Raw genomic sequence first — 27,791 nt, 5'->3', positions numbered from 1 at the left:
TAGTATCTACCTACATACCTACCTATGAGATTGTATGGGCTAAATAAACTCTGATAAAATATGTTCTGATTAATGAAGAACTGTAAAAATGAAACACGAAACTGGAGCAAACGATAAATAAGCAAGTACGTTTGCGCATTGAGGTTAGGTTTTGGATTGAGAATATATAGGACATAACCGATCCGGCGCAAACAACTCTCTGGTCTGTTTTGTGAACAATACAACTGGATAACTCAATTTCGCCGCTACATACCTAATCATATTAAATAGTTTCAGGCACAGAGATGCCATACAATACACTAGAGATGACAATGTCCCGCGGAATGGCTTGAAGTTGATTGGTGAACAAAAGGATACGTGTGTTGCATTGCTCATCCTTTTTTCATTCAGCAAATGTTATTAAGGCTGTAGGGTACGCACAGCACTAAAAAAACATAGTTTAGGGCGATAATAATGCTTCATACGCATACAATTTTCAAATATGTTTAGGTAAAGTATAGGAATCGTCCAGTTATAGTTTTATTACAAATCCAGGACACTGTACCATTGGCATACATATTACGTTTATATTAAATGGTGAATATTATGATTCGTGCTTGACGCGGAGTAAGACGGAAGATACAAAACGCAAGAAAATAGAAGAGATAGCATGCTACAAATGTCGTAGTTTTATGTCTACTTTAGATACGTATGTAGGTATGTTTCGTTTTACCTCCTTTTTTACCCGACTACTGCAAAGCCAAAAGGAAGGGTTATGATTTTAGCTTTCTATGTATTTATGTTTGTATAAAGATTCTATGTGTCCCACCGTAGCGCCTAAACTACTGGGCCGATTTTGATGAATGAGGTTTTAAATGATTCGTTGTAAAGGTCCGGGTAACATAGGCTATATTTTATACGAAAAAAAGACCTAACGGATGTTACATCAAAAAAAGTGGGGCTCTAAATTTCATATATTTTTTTGCCTTTGTATCGAGTGGGATGTCAAATGAAAGAGGAAAAAAATCTGAGATTAGGAATATGAATGTACAGCAACATTAAAATAATATATCAAGCAATCAATACAGAAAAACAATTTTGCTCTAATGTTGCAGCGTTTATTAAGACAATTGCAGTCGGGTTTTAGTTTTCCACTATTTACGTTTTTTATATATAAGTACCATTGTAAGTATAATTGTTATAAGTGTAGATTTCTAATATCATATACGTCTTTGCGTAATTACATAAGGGACGCTTTACCGGTACCCGTTTTTTAGGTTCTGCATCTCTAAGGTCAGTAACTCAATGGTTTCTGGCATAGGTACTAACTTGCTGCATCAAATTCATGTTACCTATCTGTGGGTAAATTCAGCACAAACCCGGCGGATGATAGGCGTAATTGACTTGCATGAGGCAGCTACCTATTGTGATTTTTAGCTGAAGAAATTGTACAATAGCGTCATAGTGATGCTAAGATCGATTTTTCTATTGATTGAACATATTTTTTGTGACTGTCTTGGGGCATCTTCAATTCCATAAGCAGGTATGCACCTATTAATAGATATGTACATATTTAGAAATATGGAATCTACCTATATAATAGACTTAACTCTGCTACAGATTGCCTACGATAGATATACCAAGTTGCATTCAAAATTCAAATCCGTTCAGTATTTACAGCATGATGCGCGCACAGTCAGACATAAAGAAATAAAAAAGCCAGCCAAGTGCGAGACCGACTCTCGCACCGAGGGTTCCGTACTCCTTCATTTTTCACGATAAATCAAAAGCTATTATGCATAAAAATTAATAAAAATCTATTTCAGCTGTACAAGTAAATCCCTTTCATATGATACCCCACTTGATATACCTACTTAGTTATCTTAGTTTGAAAATTGAAAATAGGTACTTATTATTTATTCATGAACACATTTTTTTTTTGTGATTTAACCACAAATTCACGGTTTTCGGATTTATTCCTTTGTCTTGTGTTAGGTATACGACCTACCTACCAGCCAAATTTCATGATTCTAGGTCAACGGAAAGTACCCTATAGATTTTCTTGACAGACAGACAAACAAACAGACAACAAAGTGATCCTATAAGGGTTCCGTTTTTCTTTTTGAGGTACGAAAAAAATAATGTTTTGGGCCCTTTAACCAATATTAATTTTTATCTGAGGCTCTCGTTGGAAGTTACCTACCTATATTAATTTAGTAATTAATATAGGTAAGATAAAAAAATTCTAAATATATTTAATGTACTGAAATTTTTATTATATAATTATTATATCTATAGATAAGTTAAATATTTTCTATTGTTTCTCTTAAAAGGAGGTGCGTACCTAAGACTATCAATTGGATTAAACTGATATAAAAAATTCTATTAGTGTAGATATCAGAGGTAAGTATTTTTAATACAGACAGTCGCGGCACAGTCACTTCCTATTTCGATAATACTTACGAGTATGTTGTGATTTTGATACCTATTCTATTTTAGTCTGTTCTATAAAGAAAGAGGGTAATCTTCAGAAATAATTCTTCTAGTCAGGTACGTGGTGGTTTACGCGCATGTGTAATTGTTGAAAGCGTGCCAAAAAGTGCTGTTATTGCGAGCAAGCTTTGCGTTCTAATTTTTGTAAAACATGTGGATGGCACGTAATGCCAGTGAATGACCGATAGCGAGCTAAACATAGTGTTTATTCAGTCAAGTAATAATTTTACTGTTAGTAACGAGTACATTATAGATGCATACTATCGCATTTATATTGTAGGTCCACGGCCTTCCGTTCATCCGTTTTTGACAAAATTTGGTATCTAAGAGATGGTTTGCATCTGGGCGATAGATATTAGTTACCCGTTGTCCCAGAAAAACAAAGAGTTTCCGAAAGATTTTGAAAAAACTTAAGTCCACGGGGACGAATTCGTGGCCATTATCTATTTCTTACCTAGACGAGGTAATGATACCTTCATACCTCGTCTAGGTATTTTAAAATCAAAAACTACCATTTAAAAATATTGACCTTCAAAGTTTTATGCGTGTTCTGACTACTGATGCACACTTGAGTTTTTTTTAAAATCCCATAGGATTTTTTGATTTTCCGGTATAAAAGTACTCCATTACCTGCCTCCATTACCTGCCTCCGAGATGCTAGGCTATCTCTGCGCCTCGTCAAAACCAGTTAAGCGGATGAACCGTGTAAAGGTAATACACAGACATGCAAACACATTTTCGCATACTTATAATTTTATATGAATTTTGGATTTCTGAATGTAGGGAATTCATGAATCTTAATTTTTTATCATGAAATTTTTATTAAAACAGCGAGAAAGGTACAATTGGGTGGCGACTTCTGAGTACATTGCTCCAAGCTGATAACTCTAATAATAGCGCTCGTCTCTTGAACCGCGTGCTATTAGCCAATCACTAGCCACTGACGAACACCCAGTGCTCGCATGGACTAAATAAAACAGAAAAAAATACAATGCACACTGTAATATTAAAAAATAAATTATTGTTAAACCATGCAGCTAAAAAACTACGGAATTATTCAAACTAATGAAACTGTCGTCACGTCGTTGGTTGCCGCAGCTCAAAAGACGTGATCGTCCGAAATTGTTTACTCACAAGAATAGATACCTATTCCTATTCGAGCTAATGCAATGAAGAGTCACAAACTTTCGAGGTCATCGTCCGATATTCGGACATCATAAATATTATAGTGAAAGTAAGTATAAATCGAATGAATTGTATCTGTATGCCGCTTAGTAACGACTTAATAAATGATTAGGTAACTATCTATTTGGTCGCATAATTTTTTTTTTTACTAAATTCATTTTGTCCGTAGAGAATAGAGATAATGATTAACCTCAGTGTGAGTGTGGTGTTGTTGTAGGTACAACGTGCGATACGCGTTTAGTGATTGTTTGCGCGTTGCTTTGCAATGAGATCAAAACAGACATAGTTTCATTAATACCTATTGTACTTGTTCGGTGCTTAAATTAATTCACTGTACCCATTTTTAAAATGTGAGTATACTTTTTTATTGGTGAATGTTGAATACAATGTTCTCGTGTGGATATAATATAACCTATTTGTTAAACTTTAAGTATACCTACTGATGTCTTATTATTTATTTGAACTTATGTAAATTCATGGCAACAACGAAGGTTATTTTGAACTCAACGGCGTAATTTCGTCCACCCACTTACTACCAACCGAATTATTACTTTTTAAATATTGTTTTATAGTATCGTAGCAAATAATTTATGTTTACGACGAAAATATAATAAAGTTCTATTCATACTATATCTATTTATCTTGGGATATGTTAGTAATTAGATGGTTTTTGGTACTTAGGTTATTTACTTTTTCGTTAATTAGTTTTTCTTTATAATTATCTATCTACATAAATACATACTCATTAAATATAAATAAGTATATTTGATTTAAGTAAGTATTAATACTTGACAAATGGATATTCTGTTTTAACGTCCTTTGAAGGTAGGGTAGGTAGAAAGGTCTGAAATTCCCTTTGCGATAAAAACCTATAGATACCAACGTTCTTATTCGTAACGACCCATTCATATATAATAATATAAACATATTATGTACCTACATCATCAACGATTCGTTAAAAACTTATATTATGTTATGTTACCGGAAATGTATAGGTACAATTCAGTGATTCTATAGAATACCTAGTCATTCCATGAATTACCGGGTTTGTTTTGCTAAAGTATAAAACTATGCAATCTATAGTTGGATAATCAATCTATAGGAACTTGAACAAAACTTCTGTTTTCTTCACCGGCCCTAAGCTCCGTGTTGATAAATTGCAAGTCCTTCAGAAAGGTGTTACAATAATTTAAAATGTATAAATATTTGCAAATAAGAAGATAAATAGATACGTTAATTTCCTTAAAGTAAAGCAAAATAAAGCAAATTAAAAGTGATCTTTTACAATATTTTTATTAAGTGACTCCGCGGATAAGTGACCTATAAGTATTATAAATTATTCATGGTCTTCGGACGCGACGTAGGTAAGCTTTCTAATGCTTTCTTTCTTTTAATTTCTGATTTCTTCCCCCTTACTTCCTTTTTGACATGTTTAGGTAAGGAAAATAAAAAATACAGTTTAATCCAGAGTTATAATATTTCAAGGTTATTCGTTCCCTAAGAGTCGTTTCTCGTGAGCACGTAATTGTCTAATGAATCCAGCTCTTTTTTAATTTCCAACATTCCCTAACCTTCATCATGAAATACTGAAGTAACGAAAAGTGTAATAACATCTTAATGAAACATAAATCAGTATACGAAAGCTTGAAAGTGTCGCTGACAAAAAAGGTGGAATCGTAGGAGTTAAAATATCGTTTTTAGCTCGTTTTTAGTGACAACAATATACTTTAGGTGCTTTGACATTCACCTGAACCGCAGAGGTATCAAAATAGGGAAATGCGACTGAGCGAGTGAATTTTTCCCGAATATGTAGGTACTACTAAAGCACCTTTTTACCTACGCAATCAAGTAAGCTTTGGTCGTCATTGTTTAAAAATATTTTATAGTCCAGTTTGTAGAATACGCACTAGTACAAGCTTTTGCCCGTTACATTGTTCGTGTGGATTTAGGTATTTTTAATATCGTGGAAGCCATTCGTTTTCCCGAGAAAAAAGTTGATTGTAGCGCCGACTTCAAAAACTAAAACATATCCTACCTATTCTGCGCATTTCTGGTTTTTGTTGATATGGGTTTCGAGTAAATTGGTTATTGAAAAAGTTTTTAAGTAAGTAGCTACATGAAAACTTTCTCTGAACACTGCATCAAAATCGGTCAAGCCAAATCCGTGAAAATTGCGAGCATGGGTAGGACCTTGTAAGAACAAAATAAAAACATACAGACCTAACTGACTGACAAAAATATATATCTAAATAATAAACGTTTATCTGAAACTATAGGTAATTATAGATGACAGGGTTTTTGTCTGGAGAATAATGTGAATTGATTTATATCCGCAAAAAGCAAGCAAAAGTAAAACCAAAGTTCTCACGCCTTTGTACGGAAAACTAATAACTGCCTTTGTCAATGAAAGCGCACCCTCCTTCCATTTCATCTCTGAACCTTTAATGATATTGATCGCATTACGCTGCGAAAGCAGACTCTGAAACATCTCAATATTTCACGTTCCTTATTAACAGAGTTCTAAGGGATATGGAACTATTGAGATAAATCTAGGTAAACGGTCTAGACTCTAGACAAGAATGTTTTTAGTAAAACCTAAGATTTGTAGTAGGTATCAACACTGCTAATGTAATCTACAGCTGATATGCGAAGTTAAAGTTACAAAATAAGCCGTAAGTTTCTGATCTTCAGATTTGTAGATATGCGTGCTACCTATTTTGTTTTATGTGTGCAGAGGTAGAGGTCGGGCAGTTGAGGCTATCCACCGCAGATCGTCTGTTCATCCATCGTCATTGTATGCGACGATGTTCGTCTATCAGTCTGTCAGGAGGCTGTACCTATCTCATGAACCGTAATAGGTAGAGAATTGAAATTTTCACACTGTGTAATTTCTGCTGATGCTATAAAAACGAAAATAGTCGAAATGTAATTAAAATAAATAAAAAGTAGCTATATAATATTTATTGTACGAGGAATGAATAGGTACGGAACTTTCGTGTGCGAGTCAGACTCGCACTTCACCGGTTTTTATTTATATTTAGATACTGTTCTTAATTTCAGTGTTTATTAATTTTTTTCTAAAGATTTTATCCATATTATATCTATTGTTTTCATAGCTTTGATAATGTTTTCGAAGTCGTACCAACGCGACGTGGGCGAGGATTGTGTTTATTCCTACTAATCATGTTTATTAAATTATTTATTTACTATGAGTAGATTTAAATTTATATGAAGTAATCTCCCTTACCAAAACAAAACGGCTGGACTCGTCAACCTGACTGGAAAAGAAGTACCTACATCCACAACTCAAACATGACATAGTAGGATTAGCACTTATGGCATATTATGTGAGAAAAAATCTTCGTCTTGACATAGTAGTAGGCAACGGCTACTCTACTAAATAAACTTTCATTTTCCAAATAATTTTACATAAGCCAGATGTAACGAGGTTATACGGGGCACCAGCTCCAACCTTGTTATAAATGTAAATGCGAAGCGGGAACTCGGAAGAATCAAACAGTTTGCGAGAGATTGAATGCTAAGATAGCAAACAGTGAGGGGTCGGTTACGCTGTTCAATGTTTAATATCTGTCAGATCTATTTTAATTTAATCGATCGTGTCATTAGGGCGGGAAAAAGTTAGCCAATATTACCTAGCTCCCTAACATAATCAATTAATGATCAAAATTCGTATGGTTCTACACCAGGGAAACTATACGGAATCTCAATTTCATTGGCTTATATACCTTACTCACTACAAAATGTACCTACCTAGTAAGCCTACATACTACATATAAGAAAGTGTCCTAATTCGTATCTGTCATTCTGTGAGAAGCGGACTAGATTACCTATAGGTATGTGAATAAATGACTGAAAAATATTCATAGAAATGAGTAATCGAATATATTTTCCAAGGTAGGTACTTATACCATGTACCTATAGTATGGCTTAAAAATACAACCCTCATCATACTCGGTACTCAACTGAGTAAATATGATGAGTTGTAGGTAAATAGGTACTTACTCGTAGGAAAAGTGTAGTTTTTAAAATCTTTATAGATACCTACCTATAACGTTCTTACAAAAAATGTTTTAATTTAATCATGCAGTAAGTACATAGATATAATGTTACAATGATGCGTGCACATTTGCGTTTATCGGGTAGCGACGTAGATAAGTGAGTTCGCATTGCTGACAACTGCACGCCGCGTAGTAGGATAGACACGTGTTTGTAGCACACGCGAGTTGAAAAACCAATGTGAAAACTTTTTTCCATACCTAGATATACAAGCTTCCGTGCTACATTATAAAGCTTTTCTTCAAGTCGTGCTTAAGACGCTGTGGTTGCCTCAGTTTCCTTCCCTCTTGCACATTTTAACATTTTCAATTATTGTGATCAGCACACTTTTAATAAAATTGTGGTTCAGCCAAGTCGTACAATAAAATTGCGTCCAATGAGACATATTTTCAATATACGTTGCCCACAACTTCATCCGTGTAAGGTTTGGTTTTTTAAATTTTTATAGGATTTTTTTGTTTTTCCGGGATAAAAAGTAGCCTTTATCCATTTCATTAGTTTCCGATATACCTATTATTTCCGTACCAACTTTTTCGTGGAAACTTTTTGCCCTCGGGATGCAAGCTATTTCTGTACCTACCGAACGTTAAAATCGGTCAAACGGATGAGCCCTGTAAAACTAGCAGACAGACAAACAGACAGACAGACACTTTTGCAATTACAATATTATTTATTTATCATATGTATTTTCGTCTCAGGATGACCTCGCCTCGTTCGCAATTTTACGGCGTGTCTGATGCTCACGGACAAAATATGACATACAACACTTGCACTATCAGTACCTGCTGACTAAAAATGCGCCATAAACAGCTCAGACGACTCTTGCGATCTTGTTAAAAGTATGCGCATTGCAACTAATTTCTCAAAAATATTTATTTTATAAAGTTATTTTCTTAAAAATATTTTTGCTACAGATTTGAACCATGACTCCAAGTAACGAGGACGGGCTCGAGCCCCCGCACATCGTGGTCCTGGACGGCGGCTTCTCCACGCAGCTATCTTGTCACGTAGGCCACGTCATTGACGGCGACCCTCTTTGGAGCGCCCGCTTCTTACACACTCACCCCAATGAGGTCGTGAATACTCATCTCGACTTCCTTAGAGGTAGGTAACTATTTGAATATAGCTTAAGATAATATGTAGTACAAGTACAGAATTTGATAGAAAAACATTTTTAGGCAAGCTAGAAAGTGTTAAGCCAGATTATTTATTACATTGATATAACTACTTAGTCGAAATGCGGATGGACATGGGAGTCTAAATGCATTATTATTTATTAGGTATCTCCTGAAAACCCTTATCAAACCTTACTACTTATGTAATTAATAGAAAGGAATTACGACCATCAGCAATGAAAAATACAACGCGGAAATATGGAATTTTACTATTATGGTCTGACAAGTCCCATAGCCAGATGAGCTAAAACGAGGAATAATAAAACTGGCTATTATAAAGATCAAATGTCATATTTTTATGTTTCGCGCTTATCTTACGCAGACAAGGTTACAGATAACTGCCAGTAGGTACAAATAAACATTGCGAATGAGCAGGTCAAATATTTTTAAAGTGTAAGTAGTTATACTAGGTATACGGTCTATGTATGTATTTAATAACTTATAACCCTAAAAAAATATAGCATTCACGAAAACACTGTGCCTACATAGTACTTATACGTACTTTAAGGTGAATATACTACATATTATAGTCTGTGCCCATAGTTAAAATTGAAGTGCCTGTAAATTCGACTCATTAACATGTTATTAAAACTCAAATAAAAACAATCTACAGTCTATGTATATATGTATCTGTCTGTTCCGGATAATCTTCAAAATTGCTATATTGATAGTCTACCTACCTGTTTTTCCGGAATAATTTTTAAAGGATATAAAGGTATGTAATATTATGACACTAAAAATTATGTAGTAATTCGGGCATGCACCTATAATGAAGGTTGTTGTGCTTTATCTATTATTATAAGGATGGATTAAAAACAATTTTATGAGTCAGATTATTTCTGGCTCAGTTCAAAACTGTGAGGAGGCCAAGAAAAATTGCGTTGCTGAATAATACAATTAGTAGAAAGGTATAAAAATAATTACAAACGATCGGAGTGACGAGACGAACATTATAAAATTTGATATTAAAAGTAGGTAGTAGCTAAGTACTAGGAATGATTACAAAAGTTCTAGAATCATGTGTAGGGTACTAGAACTTTTATAGGACGTGTTAATTAAAAGAAGAGCATAATTAGGCAAGCCTGATTTATTTTTGAACGCTTTGACATTCAATAGCATTCATATATTATTTAAATTACCATCCATTTACCAATTAGTAATCCAGTTACCATTGCTTTGATTTACATTCTCGAAATTAAGTTAAAAGGTAATAATAAGTAACAGGTAATTTATTATGATTCCCATAGTACATTGATCTATATTAAAAGCGCTATCTAATACGTAGATTTTATTCGCAGTCTAAACGAATAGAAAATGCTTTACTTACCTACCTAGATATTAGGAGTGCCTACATAATATTACTTATGAATGTGATTTATACACTTACATTTAAATTTCATTTCAATAAAAAACGGATAAAATTAAAACCTTTTTCATGTATTCCACATATAATACAGATAAAACGAGAAAAAGAAGATATTCGGCCATTAAAAATAACGAGATCACATAACTTTTATTTTAATCAAAAGTGAAAAAATAATGTACCTCACTTGTCGTCGGGTAATTGAACCAAACGTCATAGATTTATTCACTGAAATACAGAGAGATACTGTCATTTGTAGAGAGTAGCAAATCTTACAGGAGTAATAGGCGTCAAAAAGCGGTCTCGCCTACTGATTACAAAGACGTAGCTTCAAATTAAACATTTTTGAGTAAACATATGAGTATCTCTCTATATTACTCTGGTTACTTTAAAACTCTTCACACGATCACACGGCATTAACACTGCACGTTTTATGCGGGATAAATCTTACCAAATCTGTAGTGCCACATACACAAAACAAAAACGCATACTCGACGTGATAGCTACCAAGGAAGTTAAATATGAGTGCTGGCTCCTCAAGATGAGCAGCCTTTACACAACACCCTTCCTTCAACTACTTTCCTAAAAGTCCTCAGAGAGATCATTGTAAAAAAATCAAAAGGCCTTTCCTGCAAAAAACGTGAGGTGCAAACGCCGTGTAAACGGGGCCTTATAATAACAGTATAATTATTAGGATAATGATAGGCGTTATTACTGACAGAGTAAAACCATGAACTGAATGACAAAAAGCACAACTTATGAAACTAAACTAGTAAGTACCTACATCTAGATAAAGTTGATTCCATTTGGACTGACTGATCACTGGCTCTAGTAATGTATGAACTCTTTGCTTATTATGAAATTGAGAGGCAGGCAAATGTTCAGATTCAGCTAACATTCAGCGTATCTAATGTTCCAAATTCGAGTAAAATATGCTAAGTTTCAGACAGGAATAGGAAACCTTCAACCGGGTCAAAGCTATTACAACAAACGCAATCTTGTTTTAGGTGTTTACGTTGTCTCTCTACCGGCTGAAATTAATAATAATACTCAGTCTAATCCAAATCTCGAAATCGATGATTGAAAAATGAATTGATATAATATGTACGAGTATTAAAGTGTACGTCCCTATCAATAAATCCACGAACTAAAATTGAAATCAATAAGAAACACCGATCAAACTAAACAATCAAAGCGCGGCGGCAGTGACACACGACAGAAAAAAAAAATCAGGACACTAAAGGCGCGCGTACGCCTGTTTGATTTATATCATAAGGAAAGTGCAGGGCGCAACCGCGAGCTTCGCTCTGCGTCTTTCGATTTGATTGCCGTGCTATCCCTGAATTCCCGCTTGAACACACAGATGACTAGCTGTCATGAACAGATGAACTTGAAAAGTAAAACATTATCTGAATACATAAACGTGCAAATCGTTATCCATTTCAAGAAACCAATTACATAAAGATATAGTATAGGATATATGAAGCACGTCACAATACAAAGTGCGACGGATGGTGCGCGACTTTAGCGGCGCAACTTCGACATACGCTAATATGTACGCCTTTATAAAGTACCTTGTATTTTACAAGTTACAACTTCTAAAAAGTCGCAATTGTCACGTGTCCAAGCTCAGAGCCATGAGTAGCTATACGTGTTTAAAATAAAATAAAAAATATAGCCTAATTTCACCCGCGCGGGTATCTTATACTTCTTATTTTGTGAAACTTAGCACTAGGTACTAACATAGTAGGTCATCGTCATGTCAACATTTCAGAAAAACATGAAAAATGCTGAAACATAATATTGAAAAGATAAGTTTTTCTCGCACGTTCCTTATGCTCAGGACCTCCTTTGCGTGCTTTGTGCAAAAACACTCTAGGGACAGGATCGTGTCATACCGGGCCTGACGAGGGGATGCAAGAGTCAGATGTAGGTTAACTTACTAAGGCGAACACATACTCGTACAATGTTTGTTTAGCAGTTCCTATAAAATGAATAGTTCGTTTTATAGAAAACACACACAGCGGAATATAATTTTCTTCGCATAATTTTTCATTAGACGAAACTACATTTTTTCACAAACTTGCTATATCGTAGATCTATTAATATGTCTACTAACTAATAAAAGGGCAATTTATCGGTAAACTTTCTAAAAGGTAGGTACCTACTGCAAAACATTTCAAACTTGTTTGGGGAGAATACCTAATTAGACTTGCAGCATGTCTCAATACTTATTTTTGTCGATCTTGCATCTACGGACTGACCAATATAAATAAATGTATCTAGGTACAGCCGAAACCGCTGGGTCCAGAAACTTGAGATTTTGAATATAGGTTCTCTCTATGAGGCAAGGTAGACATCTACTTAAAAATAATTTGAAGAAATCCCAACGGAAATCTTTATCAAAACTAAGTCAACGCGGACGTAATCATGGGAAAAAGCCCTAGCACTTGATAAAGCAATAGTCCAATCACGTAAAGATGTGCCCCATTATAAACGATCCGAAAAACCATATTATCAATTGTCTCGAAGCTCCGTACGTAAATGTCTTCTAATTGGGTTACTCCCATTCGGCGAAGCTTCTGAAGTACAAAGTAATTGCGTTGTTCTCCGCTACAAAGGCGCTATGCGAATGAATATCTAGACACATTACACGAAGCTGACTGCTAAATACGTACATGCAAGTGTTCTGTCAGTATACGGTAGATACATACATGCATGGGTGTTTTGACGAATTACACGTTAGGTCGCTTTTAGCTTGTCATTTCCTTGCATCTGAGAGCGAGAGTGCGACCTCGTCTCGTGTCATCGTCCTATGAAAGCGCTTTTCTTCGCCACAAAACGGACCGTTTCTTTTCATAAGGAAAACTGAAAAGTGTCTGCAAGCAAATAACTCCCTAGGGGCGAAAAGCCTACTGCCTTGCTTTACCGCTCGACTATCTAGGAGAATGATACGAATAAATACAAAAAAGCGCGCTCAGTTTAGCTCTTGGTTTAAGGCTTGATGTACCAACGAGCAGAATTTACTTGAGCCGGTATGAGTATCGATGCAACCTGGTACCTATCCCTTAGATAAGGAACTCCAGATAATTCTTTATATCACTAAAAATAATCGTGGGAGATTTGTACCTAACCAAAAACGGACTCCACTAACTTCTTTGTCGTTTCGAAACAGCGTAACTTACTGTAACTTATCTACCTAGTTGAATTAGTAGCCAGCTTTTAAAAGTAATATAAGATTATGGGTAAAAGTATTGAGCTCATAAGCTATTTAATTATATGATTGCTGCTATGTACGTTGCCAAGAAATAGCGGCATTGTTTATCGTTCGTGGATTTACGTATTAAATGCCTTACATTTGCATAGTAGAGGAGACAGAAGGCGCGACTACATAGTCGCGGTTTACAGTACAAGTAGGTGATCGTCGTCGGTACTTCAGCTCGGAATACATCACGACAGCGTCATTAATCACCTTGTCTCTCTAATACGTTTTCATTCGGAGCCCGCCTTCTGTTTATTACATAATTAATTTCTTCAACCTAACCCAACAAATATTCCTTTTCCCAAAACCGGTGCTTATTGAACTTGGGGATCATGTTGCGTTAGCATTACAAAGTTTTAATGAATTGTTTATGTCTCTAGTTCACCCTTCTCTTGTTAACAATGGTAACTAATGTTCACAAGTTTAACCATATTTATGGGAAAGATTATTTGATACATAGTAGCACATAGTAGTTTATTTTAGACATGAAGTTTTGAAGAAGTTTCTACGGTTTAAATGTTAGTTTCTATTGTAACATGAAGTGAGTTTGGCTCTCTAGGTTTCTAATTATTTTTTTAGTTAGGTCATTCAGGTGAACTAAAAGAATGGGACATAACAAATTAAGGAGCGGTGCAGGAGCTAGTTTTCTTATAGGTATCAGAATAGATTATAGACAGGCGTGGAAGTTCGAACGGAACGGGAACTTCACTTACAATTAGGTAGTACATACTACAACTACTACATAATTAATATTAATTGAGAAAGTTTACCTTAGCATCCCTTTACGCAAGGCTTTACGTAACTTCCCTATTTACAAAGATAGGTAGGTACCTATGTACCTACAATACCTAATACGTAGGTATTCCTAATTGTTGTCATTTATTCATTCATTTAAAATTACATGTACTTAATTTATTGTAAGTACATTCATAATACATTGTATTCCTCATTGTTTTCATTTATTCATCTCAAACCATCGCCGGCCGACTACTTCAGAATGAGAAGCATTTAGTCCACCACGTCAGCCAAGTGCAGATTGATAGACTTCACATACACCACACATTTGAAAACATTATGGAGAAATTTCAGGCACATAGATTTCCTTAAGATGTTTTTCTTCACCGTTTAAGCAAGTAATATTGCTTAAAATGTCCATAGTTGCGAAAAATTAGAAATGCGTGCCCAGGATCGAACTATGAACCCCCCCGAACAGGCGACCAGAATCAACAATTTTACGAATTTTAGAAGACATTTCATCGTTAATATTATGTAATTTTGCAGCGGGTGCCCATCTTATCATCACAAACACCTATCAAGCATCGGTAGGCGGGTTCGTGGAGCACCTGGATATGACTCCCGAGCAAAGTTATGATCTCATCATGCGCGCAGTGGACCTGGCCAAACAAGCGAGAACGTTATACCTAGAAGAATTTCAGGATTATATACAAAATGGTAAGAATGTCCTTTTTTGCTAGCCCTTGATTTTTATCCATCACTGGATATAAACCACCTCATTTGCACGCCATTTCTCACGGTAGTGGGTGCAAATCTTACTCTCTGCCCCCTACAAGTTGACTTCACACATTTTCCTTCCCGATACCACTTTCATCCAATACGTAGTCTCCATTCAAGTAATCACAATTTAAGTAGGCAGTTACAGTACACTATAACTGTTAGCTTAAAAATCCAAAAAAAAAAAAACAAATATATTTTCACTGCATATCAGAGCGTTCATCTTAAAATACTAGGTTTCTCGTGTCGGCTTCGCTCGGGTGGATTTTCTGAAAATCCTTTCTTAGTGGTTCTTCTTCTATACGTTATTTAAACAAACACCTTTTTGAACTCATTTTTTTGTGCGCAAAAATGGTAGGTGGTTATAAAGGTAATAAAATATAAACGAACCTTTGGTACAGTGTAACTGATGAATAAAGTTATTGTGGCTCTCAATATATTATGCTCTAAAATAACCGTGGCGGTGTTAACATAGCCAGGGTTTGTGTCCCCCGAGGGACGGGTGCAAGCACGCATTAATTACTTTCCGAGGGCTCACAGTATTATAAGGATAATGTTAAAGCATAGAAAATGAAGTGTCGAAAACATTGTGTGGACCATTGGTAGGTACCTACGATGAAAATAATTATGTATAAACCTGAGTCCCGTCTTACTAAATTACAAGTTGTGGGTACTTCTTATATATTTTTCGTTAGTTTTTTTGTGTACCGACTTGATACTTGTACTAAAATTAGTATCTCGCGCACTAATATCTAATCTATCAAAGACTATTGGACGCAAGGCGTCAGCGTCCAAATGGACTAAGCGACCAAGTGCGCGATAGAATTATAATAGTTTAATAAAACATCTTATCTAATGCGCCCCTAATGTTGGACGTGAACTACTAGCGCGCGATCCTTAAATCATGGAATACAACAAACTTACTATCCCGTTCGGGAAATCAGAGTGGAAACTGTTAATGACGTCAACAAAATTCATAGAGAGGTACTTATTAAGTGCAGTGGTGGTGTTGTCATAGATCTTTTCTTTGAAATATTTTCTTCTTTACTTACCATTAGCTTCATCTACAATAGGTATATCCCATAGGTTTATAGTGCATTAAAACTTTTCCGAATGAATGAATGTGAAGTCCAAGAATGATGCGTTTCTATTTTCTAATAGGAATTTTATCCTGTGCTAGTTCACTTTTTGTTGAGCTTTTTTATGACAGGCAAATAAATCCTAAAATAATGAAATTCCAAGCTTTCCTGCGGTAATTCCGTATACCCTTATAAACCGAGGTTTATCCGATTAAATTTTTGTAATACCTAGCCCTATACAGTCTACACGATAAGCGCGGTGGGGGCAGATTTTAAGAAGGTTGCGAACAGCCATTCGATTCAATTTTATAATATTATAGGCTAAGTACTTACTACTTCTATCTAATAGGTAAGTAGTAGTAAACAACAATTATTTAATGGAAGCTCGTGGACATACAATAGAAGCAAGTGTCCAATGTCTCGATAAAATGTAGCTACATTACTCTGTGCCGTGTGCTTTCACGAATTCATAACTACTCGTTAGATATAATAACCCCATGTGCTAGCAATCCTCATTTTCATTGAGCCATGAAAACTGTGTATTCCGAAAATCCCCGAGGATTGCCGAGTCTGGCCGAACAGCTCGGCAGCCGGGACGTCCGGGTTGGTGTTGCTAACCGGAACACGAATTGCATTGATTGCGGATTGTGTGTATTTTGAACATAGACGTAGGACATTGACCAGGTTTGATTTTTCGACCACAAAATTTATGGAAAACTGAAATATGCGTGTTGATTGTTGAAGAAACACTTCCACTCTGTTGCATTATAGGAGCCCTGCACCAATCTTAGAATACTTACTTAGAAATAATAGACATCTATCTAGATTCTAGGTATAGCAAAGATATTAAACTATTTTATTAGATCTAAGTATGCTAAAATCTTTGTGAGGAACTGGGTAACGTTTACTTAACTTAACGTTCTTGTTTAGTATCATAAATTATTCATAAAAAATACTTAGGTATATATTTTTTATTTTTAGTAAAGTTATCATTGTCACTGCTTAGTCATTGGTATAATATCTTCTATATGAATGTTGACTTGTGGAACCAACTCTTTTATTTTTTTATTTTAAGTTTATCGGAAAACCTAACGTAACTTTTATTACATACAGATCTCATCCCACTGGTGGTGGGATCAGTGGGACCGTATGGTGCTCATCTGCACGACGGGTCAGAATACGATGGCAGCTACGCGGATACCACATCTGTTCAGGTACGACCATCGCATTAACTTATACGTAAGCCTAATCCCGACAGACAACTAGAATATATGTTTATAGATACTTATACCGTGAAACTTCCGTAAATTACAAAATTAAATTGTACCTACCTAATTTACATCCAATAAAATAGAAACTTGTGCAGCGTAATCCAATTTTATATACAGGAAGAAAAATGCTTAAAACTAGGTAGATAAATAGGTAGGTAAGGTAAATAAACGAAAAGTTGCTATTCAATAATACATTTGTTGAATATAACTGTGAAATGAATTACAAATTCGAGTAACACTAATTGGCTATTGGAATTTATGTTTAATTATAAATGAACCTTGTTGCGAATCAGGTCTTTGTCTATTTCTATTTCTACCTGGCTAGATTTTAAGCGCCCAGGTCGTCAGATCGATTTTGTATTAAAGCTTTTTACTGGCGGAGGCTATAAAATTGTAATTTGAATTTTTATTGTTCTTCGTCAATTTTCTTTTCTGAAAGTGTTCCTTCCACGCGGCTTGTACGTGGAACAATGATATTGGAGATTGTTTGTTTATTTTTCTGAGATTTTTCTCGTAACAGGTAGATATAAGGTTAATGTTTACTCGGAAATTCCGATTAGTTTGGTAGTTATATAGCTTCAATTACCAAGAATCTTACTTGCATTCACCTGAGTGACAATAACTTCTTTACGACTTGGAACAAAGTTTAACAGCCATCAGGGTTTTACTATAGAAATACCTACAATTATTATATTAATATCACCTATTAGGTATAGTTATATAGAATTGCAATATAGAATCCCAAATCCGTCATATTCATGGAACAAAACAACTTCGAAGTCGTTTGTTCCGAACCGAAAAAAAACCGAAATGGTAAAAAGTTAAAAGGCCGTACCTTAAGAAATTAACTTGATTTCAAAATTTTGTTGATGATTTCAATGCGAACTTGTTTGTTAAATATAGTTTAGAACAAACGCAATGTTTAGCCGAATGATTCTGTTAAAAATAAAATACTTTTAAATGAGCTAAATACTCAATCTGACTAAATGCAAGATTAATGCAAATAAAGTAGCTTTAAACTGTCTGGTCAATGTATCATTAATATTATTATCAGCATTTGTACTTAATGAGTGTAAATAAGTAGATACTTAAGTATGTACATACATCATTTGGGTACATAGTATCGTTGCTCTTTATATACTTATTATCAATTTACGTAAATATTTAATACATACCTAAACATTATTATCAAGTTCGGCAACAACCTATTTAATAAATATACATATATTTTTTATATTATAATAAAACCTACGGATGTTCACAATCTACTGACTGATATTATGTATTTCGCTAAGCAAAAAATAATGCAACCCATACTTAGTTTTCACTCTATGCCCTATCATGTATCATGTAACAACCCATATCGTCGCCAGCGCACTACTGAGAACGGGTCTCTTCTCAGAATGTTTCACACACGTTTGAGAACATAATGGAGAACTCTCAGGCATTCAGGTTTTCTCACGATGTTTTCCTTCACCGACAAAGAAGTCATAATTAGTAAATTGCTTAAATTGCACATAACTCACTGTTTTATAAGAAGGTTAACAAGAAGAGTATTCATGTTAGTAGTTTTCGAGGTTTCTAAACTGGAACAATTGTCATACCTATAGGTAGTTCTTGATAAATGAATCATGGATTATTAATATCTTATCGGCGGCAGTAAATGCTCATCATTACCAGAGTAAACTGAGAGACAATTGACACGTCTGCAAAAAGTCCTTCATTTTAATTACAAAAGAAAAAAATAAAAACCCTCAGCTAGATGAATTCCAATACAGCGAAGTAAAGGTTAAAAGCGTCGGCTAAATCGTAAAGAGGGTCGTAAAGTTGCCAGCAAATTAAAATTTACATCGGCTATATGAAAACTCCCTTTCCATTTCCATCGCCTTTTTTTCTTCCCCAACAATATTTGAGTGGGGCGGACGCTTAATTAATTAAAGCTAGGACAAATAGATATCAGAGACAAACATACAGCCAAGTGACATTTCGCTTTGTCATGCTTTTTAACATCTTTTTAATTTTTAGTAAAAGAAATGACAGACGTAAATTAAAAACGGAAGCACAGTGCCCTGGTCTTGTTGTCTTGGGTGGATCTTGAGCCACTCAGAAAATTAAGTAAAATACTACCGCGAAGAGCGTTCCTACCTACTGTAAATAGGTGAAAAACTTAACTCCTGTTGCGAAAAAGAGGGGTGCTGAAAATTTGTTTCCTGTTATTGTCTGTCTATGCATCATAGTTCACAGATGGACTGGTCTTATTGCGCTTTTTTAAATTTGAAATTATATTTGATAAAAATCTGTCCAGGTGTTTATAGTTTTCACACTCTTTTCCATTTATAGTCGGTAGGTAGGTCATCAGTCATACCATGAATATTTAATTTAATGTGTAACATGGTTGATTACAGAATATCTATTTATCAAACGTAGAACCATTCTTAATATTATTTCGTATTCTTTAAATTATTACCTATTGTTTTTAAAAACTAGTTTCCACATTACGGTGAAACTTTTGTCACCTATAATTAATTGTAATAAGTAATTGGTAGTCTACGTAGTGATGTAAAATGCATAAAATAAGGGGAAAATATTTATAAGGACATTGGAGAGCTGATAAATTCAGGAAAAATTGTCTTGCCGATCTACGCACGCCGTAATGCCTTCATTTAGCGAAGAGCATTTACAAATTAACGTTTACAAACGGTGTACAGCCTCACGGGCAGGTATCTACAATATTATTAGGATGTAGGTATCAAAGTTGAAGTAGATATTTTACAAGGTAATTAACAAAGCCCCTACGAAGTTTACTTGAAGGGTTCTAAGGGCTTCCGAGACGTTCAAGCTGCTTGATAGCAACGTAGTTTTGTTTTACTTGTTCAAGCAGCTTTTTTATAAAAAAATAGCGTGCAAACGAGCAGGCGGGTCACCTGATGTTTAAGTGATTACTACCGTCCATGAACATTTGCAGCACCAGAGTTACCGCCGATGGGTTGCCGGCCTTACAGGAATTTGTTGGTCCCCCCTTGAATAACCCCATGTTGTAACCTAGTGAGAACACTGTCGATGGGATTTGATTCCACAGTTTGCATGTGCGTGGAAAAAAGAATCTGGCACAATGGGCGGTCCATGTGCACCGGCACCCTGGTGGTGAGGGTGAAATTGCTTGCGGTGACGTGCGGTGCGTTGTAGAAAAAGGAGAGTGTAATAAGGTCAAACTACTCTTCAGAGCACTCCCCATTATAAATTTTACAAGCTTGATGCATCCTTCAAGCAGCTTGAGCCAGCAAAGGCCAGTTTTCTCATTTTTCGAACGTTGTCCGAACATTGTAAACGGTCAACGTGTTTCGCCCAAGCAAAAATCTACGTGCTTGCCATCAAGCCGCTTCACGGTCTCGGAAGCCCATTAGACTTCGACCTTGTGTAGTTACCTCCAATCAGTTAATTCTATACCTACTAATTAGTTAATTTGACGAAATAACTTGGCTGTGACAGATTATGTATGTAAATCGCGGCTTGGCCTTGAATCGAAGAATTTATTATTTACTAGCTGATGCCCGCGACTTCTTTCACGTGGATATTGGTTTTGAAAATCCTGTAGGAACCTTTTGATTTTCCGAGATAAAAAGTAGCCTATATATGTTAATCTATGGTATAATCCACCACTATTCTAAACAGCCAAATCCGTCCAGTAGTTTTTGCGTGAAATAGTAACAAACGTACATGCGCAAAAACTTTCGCCTTTATAATAATATTAGTGTGACTAAATTATGCCCGCGACTTTGTCCGCGTGGACTCCACCAAACCTAGGGGTTTTTACCCCCTTAGCGGTTGAATTTTCAAAAATCCTTTCTTAGCGGATGTCTACGTAGTCATAGCTATCTGATGACTTTCAGCCCGATCTGTCCAGTAGTTTGAGCTGTGCGTTGATAGGTCAGTCAGTCAGTCAGATTTTTCTTTTGTATATTTAGACTATGTACCTAATACTAATTTATGTGTCTGACATACATAAATCTAGTTTTAACTCTAGGTAAAGTTTAAGTAATATATAAAGCCGAGATCTAATAAAGCGTAGGTAGGCACTTACTTTGCTACAATGCTTTATGGATCGCGGCCTTTTAAGATCTCAGCCTTAGGATCTGCCGATCGTGATTCTTTGATGTTTTCGATATGCCTAATATTGAACTCTAGATTCCAACTCCTGAGTTCTGGTACTGCAGTGCTAATGTCTGTATAAACTGTAAGGGATCATCAATTTTAAAACTGGTCTACACATAATTTTATTTCTTACTTCATACAACAAAAAGATCCAACTGGATTGACTTCTCCAGACCAGAGTGCAAAATTTAAAAATATAATTATTTGAAAAAAAAAACATTGCTACCTACTACTGAACAAAACATTAATTAAATATTTATTGCAGTTAATAAAGTTTCGCTGTAAGTAAGGCAATGAGAATTTTAAGTCGTTGTAAATACGGCTGTCTCGGCGGGTTTTACAAAAACTAGTTAGCGGACCGCTTGCCTTGAATTTAGATGTGCTCAATAAATAAAAATCTCTCCTTTTCACATTTTATCTAGATTTTCTTGGCATACGTATCCGTCACGTATAAAAATACGTATTAAAATATGAATATTAACGAGGGGTTTTATAAGTTTGACGTGTGTATCTGTGTATCTGTCTGTGGCATCGTAGCTCCTAAACTAATGAACCGATTTTAATTAAGTTTTCTTTTTTGTTTGAAAGGTGGCTTGATGGAGAGTGTTCTGAGCTATAATCTAAGAAAATCGGTTCAGACGTCTGAAAGTTATCAGCTCTTTTCTAGTTACCTTCACTTGTCGGGGGTGTTATAAATTTTTAATTTACACTTGTGCACTATAGTTATTCATTTATATCTACTTGTAGGTATATTTTCCGCAAGTTATCCACGGTGGTTTACAAATTCAACATGCAGCAATTTATATCTCATAGCTGAAGTCTATCAGCGCTCATCATACAAATGTAGTTTGGGTTTGGTCCTTATTTGAATATTAATCAATCAAATTCGATGAAATTTTGTAGGCATGTTCTAGAAGCTAATACCTGTGTATGTGGAAATATTTAGTTTTAAAGTTACGCGGTTTTAAATTTGTATGTAAATCCTTGAGCCCGTGTAGTTTTGAAACTAAATATTTTAACGGAAATCCGGCAAACGAACGTATCTACAAAATTTCATGAGTTTTTTTTGATTGGTCAATCTACGTTTATTTGGAGCATACTAAGAATAAACTCCACTTAAAACTAGAATAAGAAATCATCGTCAGCATGGTAGGTATACTTTAATCTCGGTAATTATACATACGTAGGTAAATCGATATTTTCCTCTTTTACAGACTATGCGCGAATGGCACCGACCACGGATTCAGGCCCTAGTAGAAGCTGGAGTAGATTTATTAGCGTTGGAGACGATACCTTGTCAAGAGGAAGCAGAGATGCTATGCGACTTATTACGGGAGTTCCCTAATATAAAGGCTTGGCTGTCATTTAGTTGTAAGGTTAGTATTTTGCCTATCTATGTATGATCCTAGTGTGAAACCGAAGGTCGAATTCCGATTAATCGGGTAATCTTCACAACCTTCGGCCGAAGCCGAAATTAAATTTTTAATAATGTTTTTGAAAAATGTTTATGTTAACTTTTTGTCTAGTTGAACTTGTCATAAATAATAACACTCCAAAATACATAGTGCCAATTTAAAATCAGTCAATTATCGGCACTTGCTATGAGTGGGAACCTTCAATGTCGGTCAAAACTTCGATCCAATTTGCCCGACACTACCTAATAATATAATATAGGGTCCCATACAAAATAGACATAACATTTACCTACCTTCTTCATATTATGAGAGAATATTCGTATTAGGAACATACTTAAAAACCACTAGGTACATTATATTCCATGACAACGTGAAAGGGCATCAAACAGGGTCGTCTTTTATAAATAAATACCTATCTACAACTCGTTTGCTAGCCCCCATCCAAAACGAACACTGAAATAGCACACAAAACCTTTCCACTTTGGAAGTAGAAAACGCTGTGACGAGCCATTCGATAAATGAAGAAGAAAATTTAGAAAATGTACAGAGAAACTTATTTAACTTACCTACTTTTATGACCTTTCATCTTTAATCCCTGATTGTGCCTTGTCGCGAGGTCAGCCGACCGATAAGTTACAAAGAACCGAATTCAAGAGACGCTTTGATATCTACGAGTAGGTAAATATACCTACCTACATAATAATAATTACCTACGTTAAAATAAATAAATATTACCTATATAATATTCACGTTTAAGGTTTTATTCATTCGCTTTAACTTCGCGTTAACCATACTAATGTTATTCTTAATGTGTGTTTAGAAATAACTTAATGTTTATTTGCAATTACATAGTAGTATATTTCATTTGATATCTAAACACCAAATGGATAGGTAACTACATAACTAGGTATCAATCTACGTGTTGTTTTAACTGTTGTGATTAATTCGTAGGACGGACGCGTAAAATCAACAATGTTGTTTGCCAAATATTATTAATAAATATTAATTGGTATCAGTATTCCCGATCCCGTTTACCTACCCACGTTTTTGTCAGTAGATACCTCTGTATATACGTGGGTAGATGATGAAACGACCATGATTGTTTCATCAATAACTAAGCAAATAAGTAGATAGTTTACCGTAACTATACCTACATACCCACACATCTGTATCTATACAACATTATCAGACAGAACATTGGAAGAATCCGCTAATAGTCTGACCTACCAAACTGGTGTATCAGGAATCAGGATTAATGTGTATTGACTGGTAATGGACGTCGTATAGTACAAAAAGGGTATGGTAATCCCTATCGGTGCCTATCACGATGATCCAGTACTTATGATGTCACTTCGTTTAGCAACGGAAGCTTGCCAATAACAATTACAGAGTTTAACTGTTATTTATTGGACCTTCCTTAGTGTAGGTACAACTACATTACATACTTACCTACTTAGATTAAGAATAGGTCATAGTAGCGATCAGAGCAAAGGCTGCAAATATCAAACCTATAAATCTACCTTAGGTTACCTTAGGTTATTTAAGGGCGAATACAGAAAAGTTTGAACCCCCGACCCAAAGAGGGGTGTATTTGACGTTTGTAGTTTGTACCTATCTGTGTATCTGTCCGTGGCATCGTAGCTCCTAAACTAATGAACCGATTTTAATTTAGTTTTTTTTGTTTGAAAGGTGGCTTGATCGAAAGTGTTCTTAGCTTTAATCCAAGAAAATCGGTTCAGCCGTTTGAAAGTTATCAGCTCTTTTCTAGTTACTGTTACCTTCACTTGTCGGGGGTGTTATAAATTTTTAATTTACACTTGTTATTATGATTATTTTAGGACACTTTATTTTAATTTTTAAACTGTAAATGAAATACCTGCAATTGTTGATACAGATATGTCAATCGTGCGTTAATTTTCAGGATAACCAAAGTATAGCACACGGCGAGAGTTTTCAAAAAGTGGCAAAAAAATGTTGGGAAGCAAATCCGGATCAACTCGTGGCTGTGGGAGTGAACTGCTGCGCGCCGTCCTCTGTGTCGAACCTGATACAAGGGATCAACGACGACCGACCACACGCCCCTATTCCCCTGATCGTTTATCCCGGCTCGGGCGAAAAGTACAACCCTCAGATTGGGTAAGATAATATAATTTGATACGCTGTGCCTACCTATGTACCTATAACTAATAACTAATCTGTAACCTGTACAAAATTCAAAAACCAAATTAAATTTGAATTTCGCGGGCAGACCCGTCGTATCCACTTTAAGTAGAATATGGTACGGTCTACGAGTATTTCCATAGATTAATTAACTCAAAAGTAACAAGACGTAGGTATTCGTAGTAATTCGTAGAGCAATCGTAGACGGCTTTGCCAATAGAACCGTAGCCGTAACTGTCTGTAGCTGAAATCGGCGAGAAATGACAAGACGAGTTTAATTTCCTGACGAGCTAGCCAGTCCCACATATTGGTAATTTGATAGGTGATGATAATCGCGCTAATTTGGAGTGGTAACCGGGGTAGTAAATAGCTGCAGGCTCTAAATCGTTAAAACATCTCACCAAAGAAGTGTGATGCGTTTCAAATATTACAAAACTAGATAATGCCCACGACTTCGTCCACGTCAAGAATCCCGTGGGAACTCTGATTTTCTGGGACAATAAGTAGCCTGTGTCCGTCTACGAGCTACAAGCTATCTTTGTACCTTTCTTCAAAATCAGTTCAACGGATGGGCTGTGAAAAGCTAGCAGACAGACAGACATTCTCTTTCGCATTTAGAATATTAGTGTGGATTATTTTAATTCTTTACCTACATACTTATTCCAGGTGGATAGACCGTGACAAATGCGAGCCGGTGGAAGTATTCATCCAAGAGTGGCTGGACCTCGGCGTGCGGTACGTGGGCGGGTGTTGTCGCACGTACGCGGCCGACGTGTCGCGGATACGCAACCAGGTGCACTGCTGGCGCGACCGCTGGCGCTTCCAGCACAGATACCAGGCGGATACGACCCCACAGAATGTTAATTAACAATGACCGTTGTGTGCACTGTGCAGACGCTGGCCACCACAGAAAAATCTATGCGTGAACTGTTTGTCGATTTGTCTCAGTCTTAAGGCTATAAGCCTAATCAGAACACATGACGGCAGCGCACTGCGATGGTAAGCCCCGGTATCCGCCTAACCGGAGAGGAGATGTGTTCAGTCAACCAATCAGGTTCATAATAGATGACGGGAAAAAATTATCACGTCATCTTTTTAAAATCTGATTGATTAACTGTACACATCTCCTCTCCGCTCCGCTTAGGTGGATACCGGGCCTTAGTGTGCTTACAGACGAGCGGCACTTTGTCGACACCTGCCTTCGTCGCGTGTCAGCGGCTGCCGTTGACTAAGGTGTCCAACGCGGCTTCGTAAAGCTTTTAGGTTTTAAACGTATGAAGAACTGTATAAAGATTTCACTCCAGAGAGCGCAATGTGGCATACACTCCTACAGTACGCTTCTGATCACGCGTTGCCATTTGATTTGCTTCCAATGACTTCTATGTATTTATTGTTCGCTTCATATAGTTATTTGGAAAAAGGACATTACAAATCGTACACACGTACGCGCGCGTTGAGTGTGACGCTCTGCCGTGTAGTTCCGTCGTGTGTCGTGTGCGTGACGTAAGTTCTCTATGACGTATTTTTACTGTGAAATATATGAATGCGGGGGTTTTTCGACACAACAAAAGCGGTTGCCTACGAAGTCCGTAAGATTCGATCATAGGGGTGCTAGTCCACGATATTGACAAGGTTGCTATAAATACTGCATAGCTTTGTAAGAGTACCCCGCTGACAATAAGAGTGTCGGTAGGGTTTTTATTTAATGTAATTACAATTTTCTTTAGAATGCAGGATATTAATGAAATAAACAGCATACCCACCTATACCAAGTGCAATTAGGTAAAGCTATTAGCTATTGTTGCAACTGCTATCTCTGCAACCAAAAAGTGTTTTAATGTGCGCTCGGCCAAAGATTTATATTATAAATAAATATATTTTAAATGATTTATATTATCTTATCTATTTTCTATATTTCTTTTAAAAACTAACAATACTTATAACTGTAATATGACATAGTAAATTTTTGTAATGTAAATGAACTGATTAATTGTATAATATGTATAGAATTCTGAATCTACTGATGAATAAATCTGTACGAATAAAAGTATGATAAAAATTACTATTATTTTTTATGCCATCCTTATTCATATCCTTTAGACAACTATCAGTTTCCTTCCCAGTAAATACTCTACTTAACTAAACCTCACCTAAGTGCCTAAGTGCCCAACCAGAAATTTTTAAGTAGGTACTTTCAACAAAATCTACAAATTTTGTCTAAAAGTAGGTAGGTACCTACTTACAAAATACGTACCTACTAGATTTAGGTTTTTCAATAATCTCGCAGGAACTCTGATTTTCTGAGACAAAAAGCAGGTCATGTCTATATGGAAGATCTATTATGTTTGTACCTTCAATCCTATCAAAATCGGTTAGCAACGGATCGGTCATGAAACGTAGCAGACAGACACTTTCACATTAATATATTAGTATTAGTATGGAGTAGGTATGGATACTTGAGGTCTTCGTATTTAAAGTTTCGAGTAGACCTATTTTCACTTGTTTACCTATCTAGTATCTACATTTATGGAAAATTTGCCACCTACTGAGCCTTAAATTTATTTTCCTACTGAATAACGCTCCTTTTATTTATTGGTTCAGCCGTATAATAATATCATGTCCAAAAATAAACTTCAATTTGAACAACCACCTAGAAAATTGCCTATAA

At 35.7% G+C, this 27,791-nt stretch overlaps 1 protein-coding gene across 2 annotated transcripts; it reads left to right on the top strand.

The window, feature by feature from the left end:
- The first annotated feature begins 3,565 nt into the window (after positions 1–3,565).
- LOC123872060 (homocysteine S-methyltransferase-like) lies at positions 3,566–27,185 on the top strand. 2 transcript variants are annotated; one of them, XM_045916292.1, is made up of 7 exons: positions 3,566–3,706; positions 8,649–8,838; positions 14,816–14,986; positions 17,239–17,339; positions 22,763–22,924; positions 24,885–25,099; positions 25,790–27,185. In XM_045916292.1, exons 2-7 carry the CDS (start codon positions 8,658–8,660, stop codon positions 25,989–25,991), a joined length of 1,032 nt encoding a protein of 343 aa, XP_045772248.1. In that variant the 5' UTR covers positions 3,566–3,706; positions 8,649–8,657; the 3' UTR covers positions 25,992–27,185. The 2 variants fall into 2 exon arrangements, with proteins under 2 accessions (XP_045772248.1, XP_045772171.1); XM_045916215.1 differs by lacking the exon at positions 3,566–3,706 and adding an exon at positions 3,837–4,007.
- Positions 27,186–27,791: the final 606 nt, after the last annotated feature.

The sequence above is a fragment of the Maniola jurtina genome, chromosome 1, assembly GCF_905333055.1.
Source record: "Maniola jurtina chromosome 1, ilManJurt1.1, whole genome shotgun sequence".
Taxonomy (NCBI): domain Eukaryota; kingdom Metazoa; phylum Arthropoda; class Insecta; order Lepidoptera; family Nymphalidae; genus Maniola; species Maniola jurtina.
Note: the sequence above shows the minus strand (reverse complement) of the source record. Positions and strands in the feature narration are given on the sequence as shown.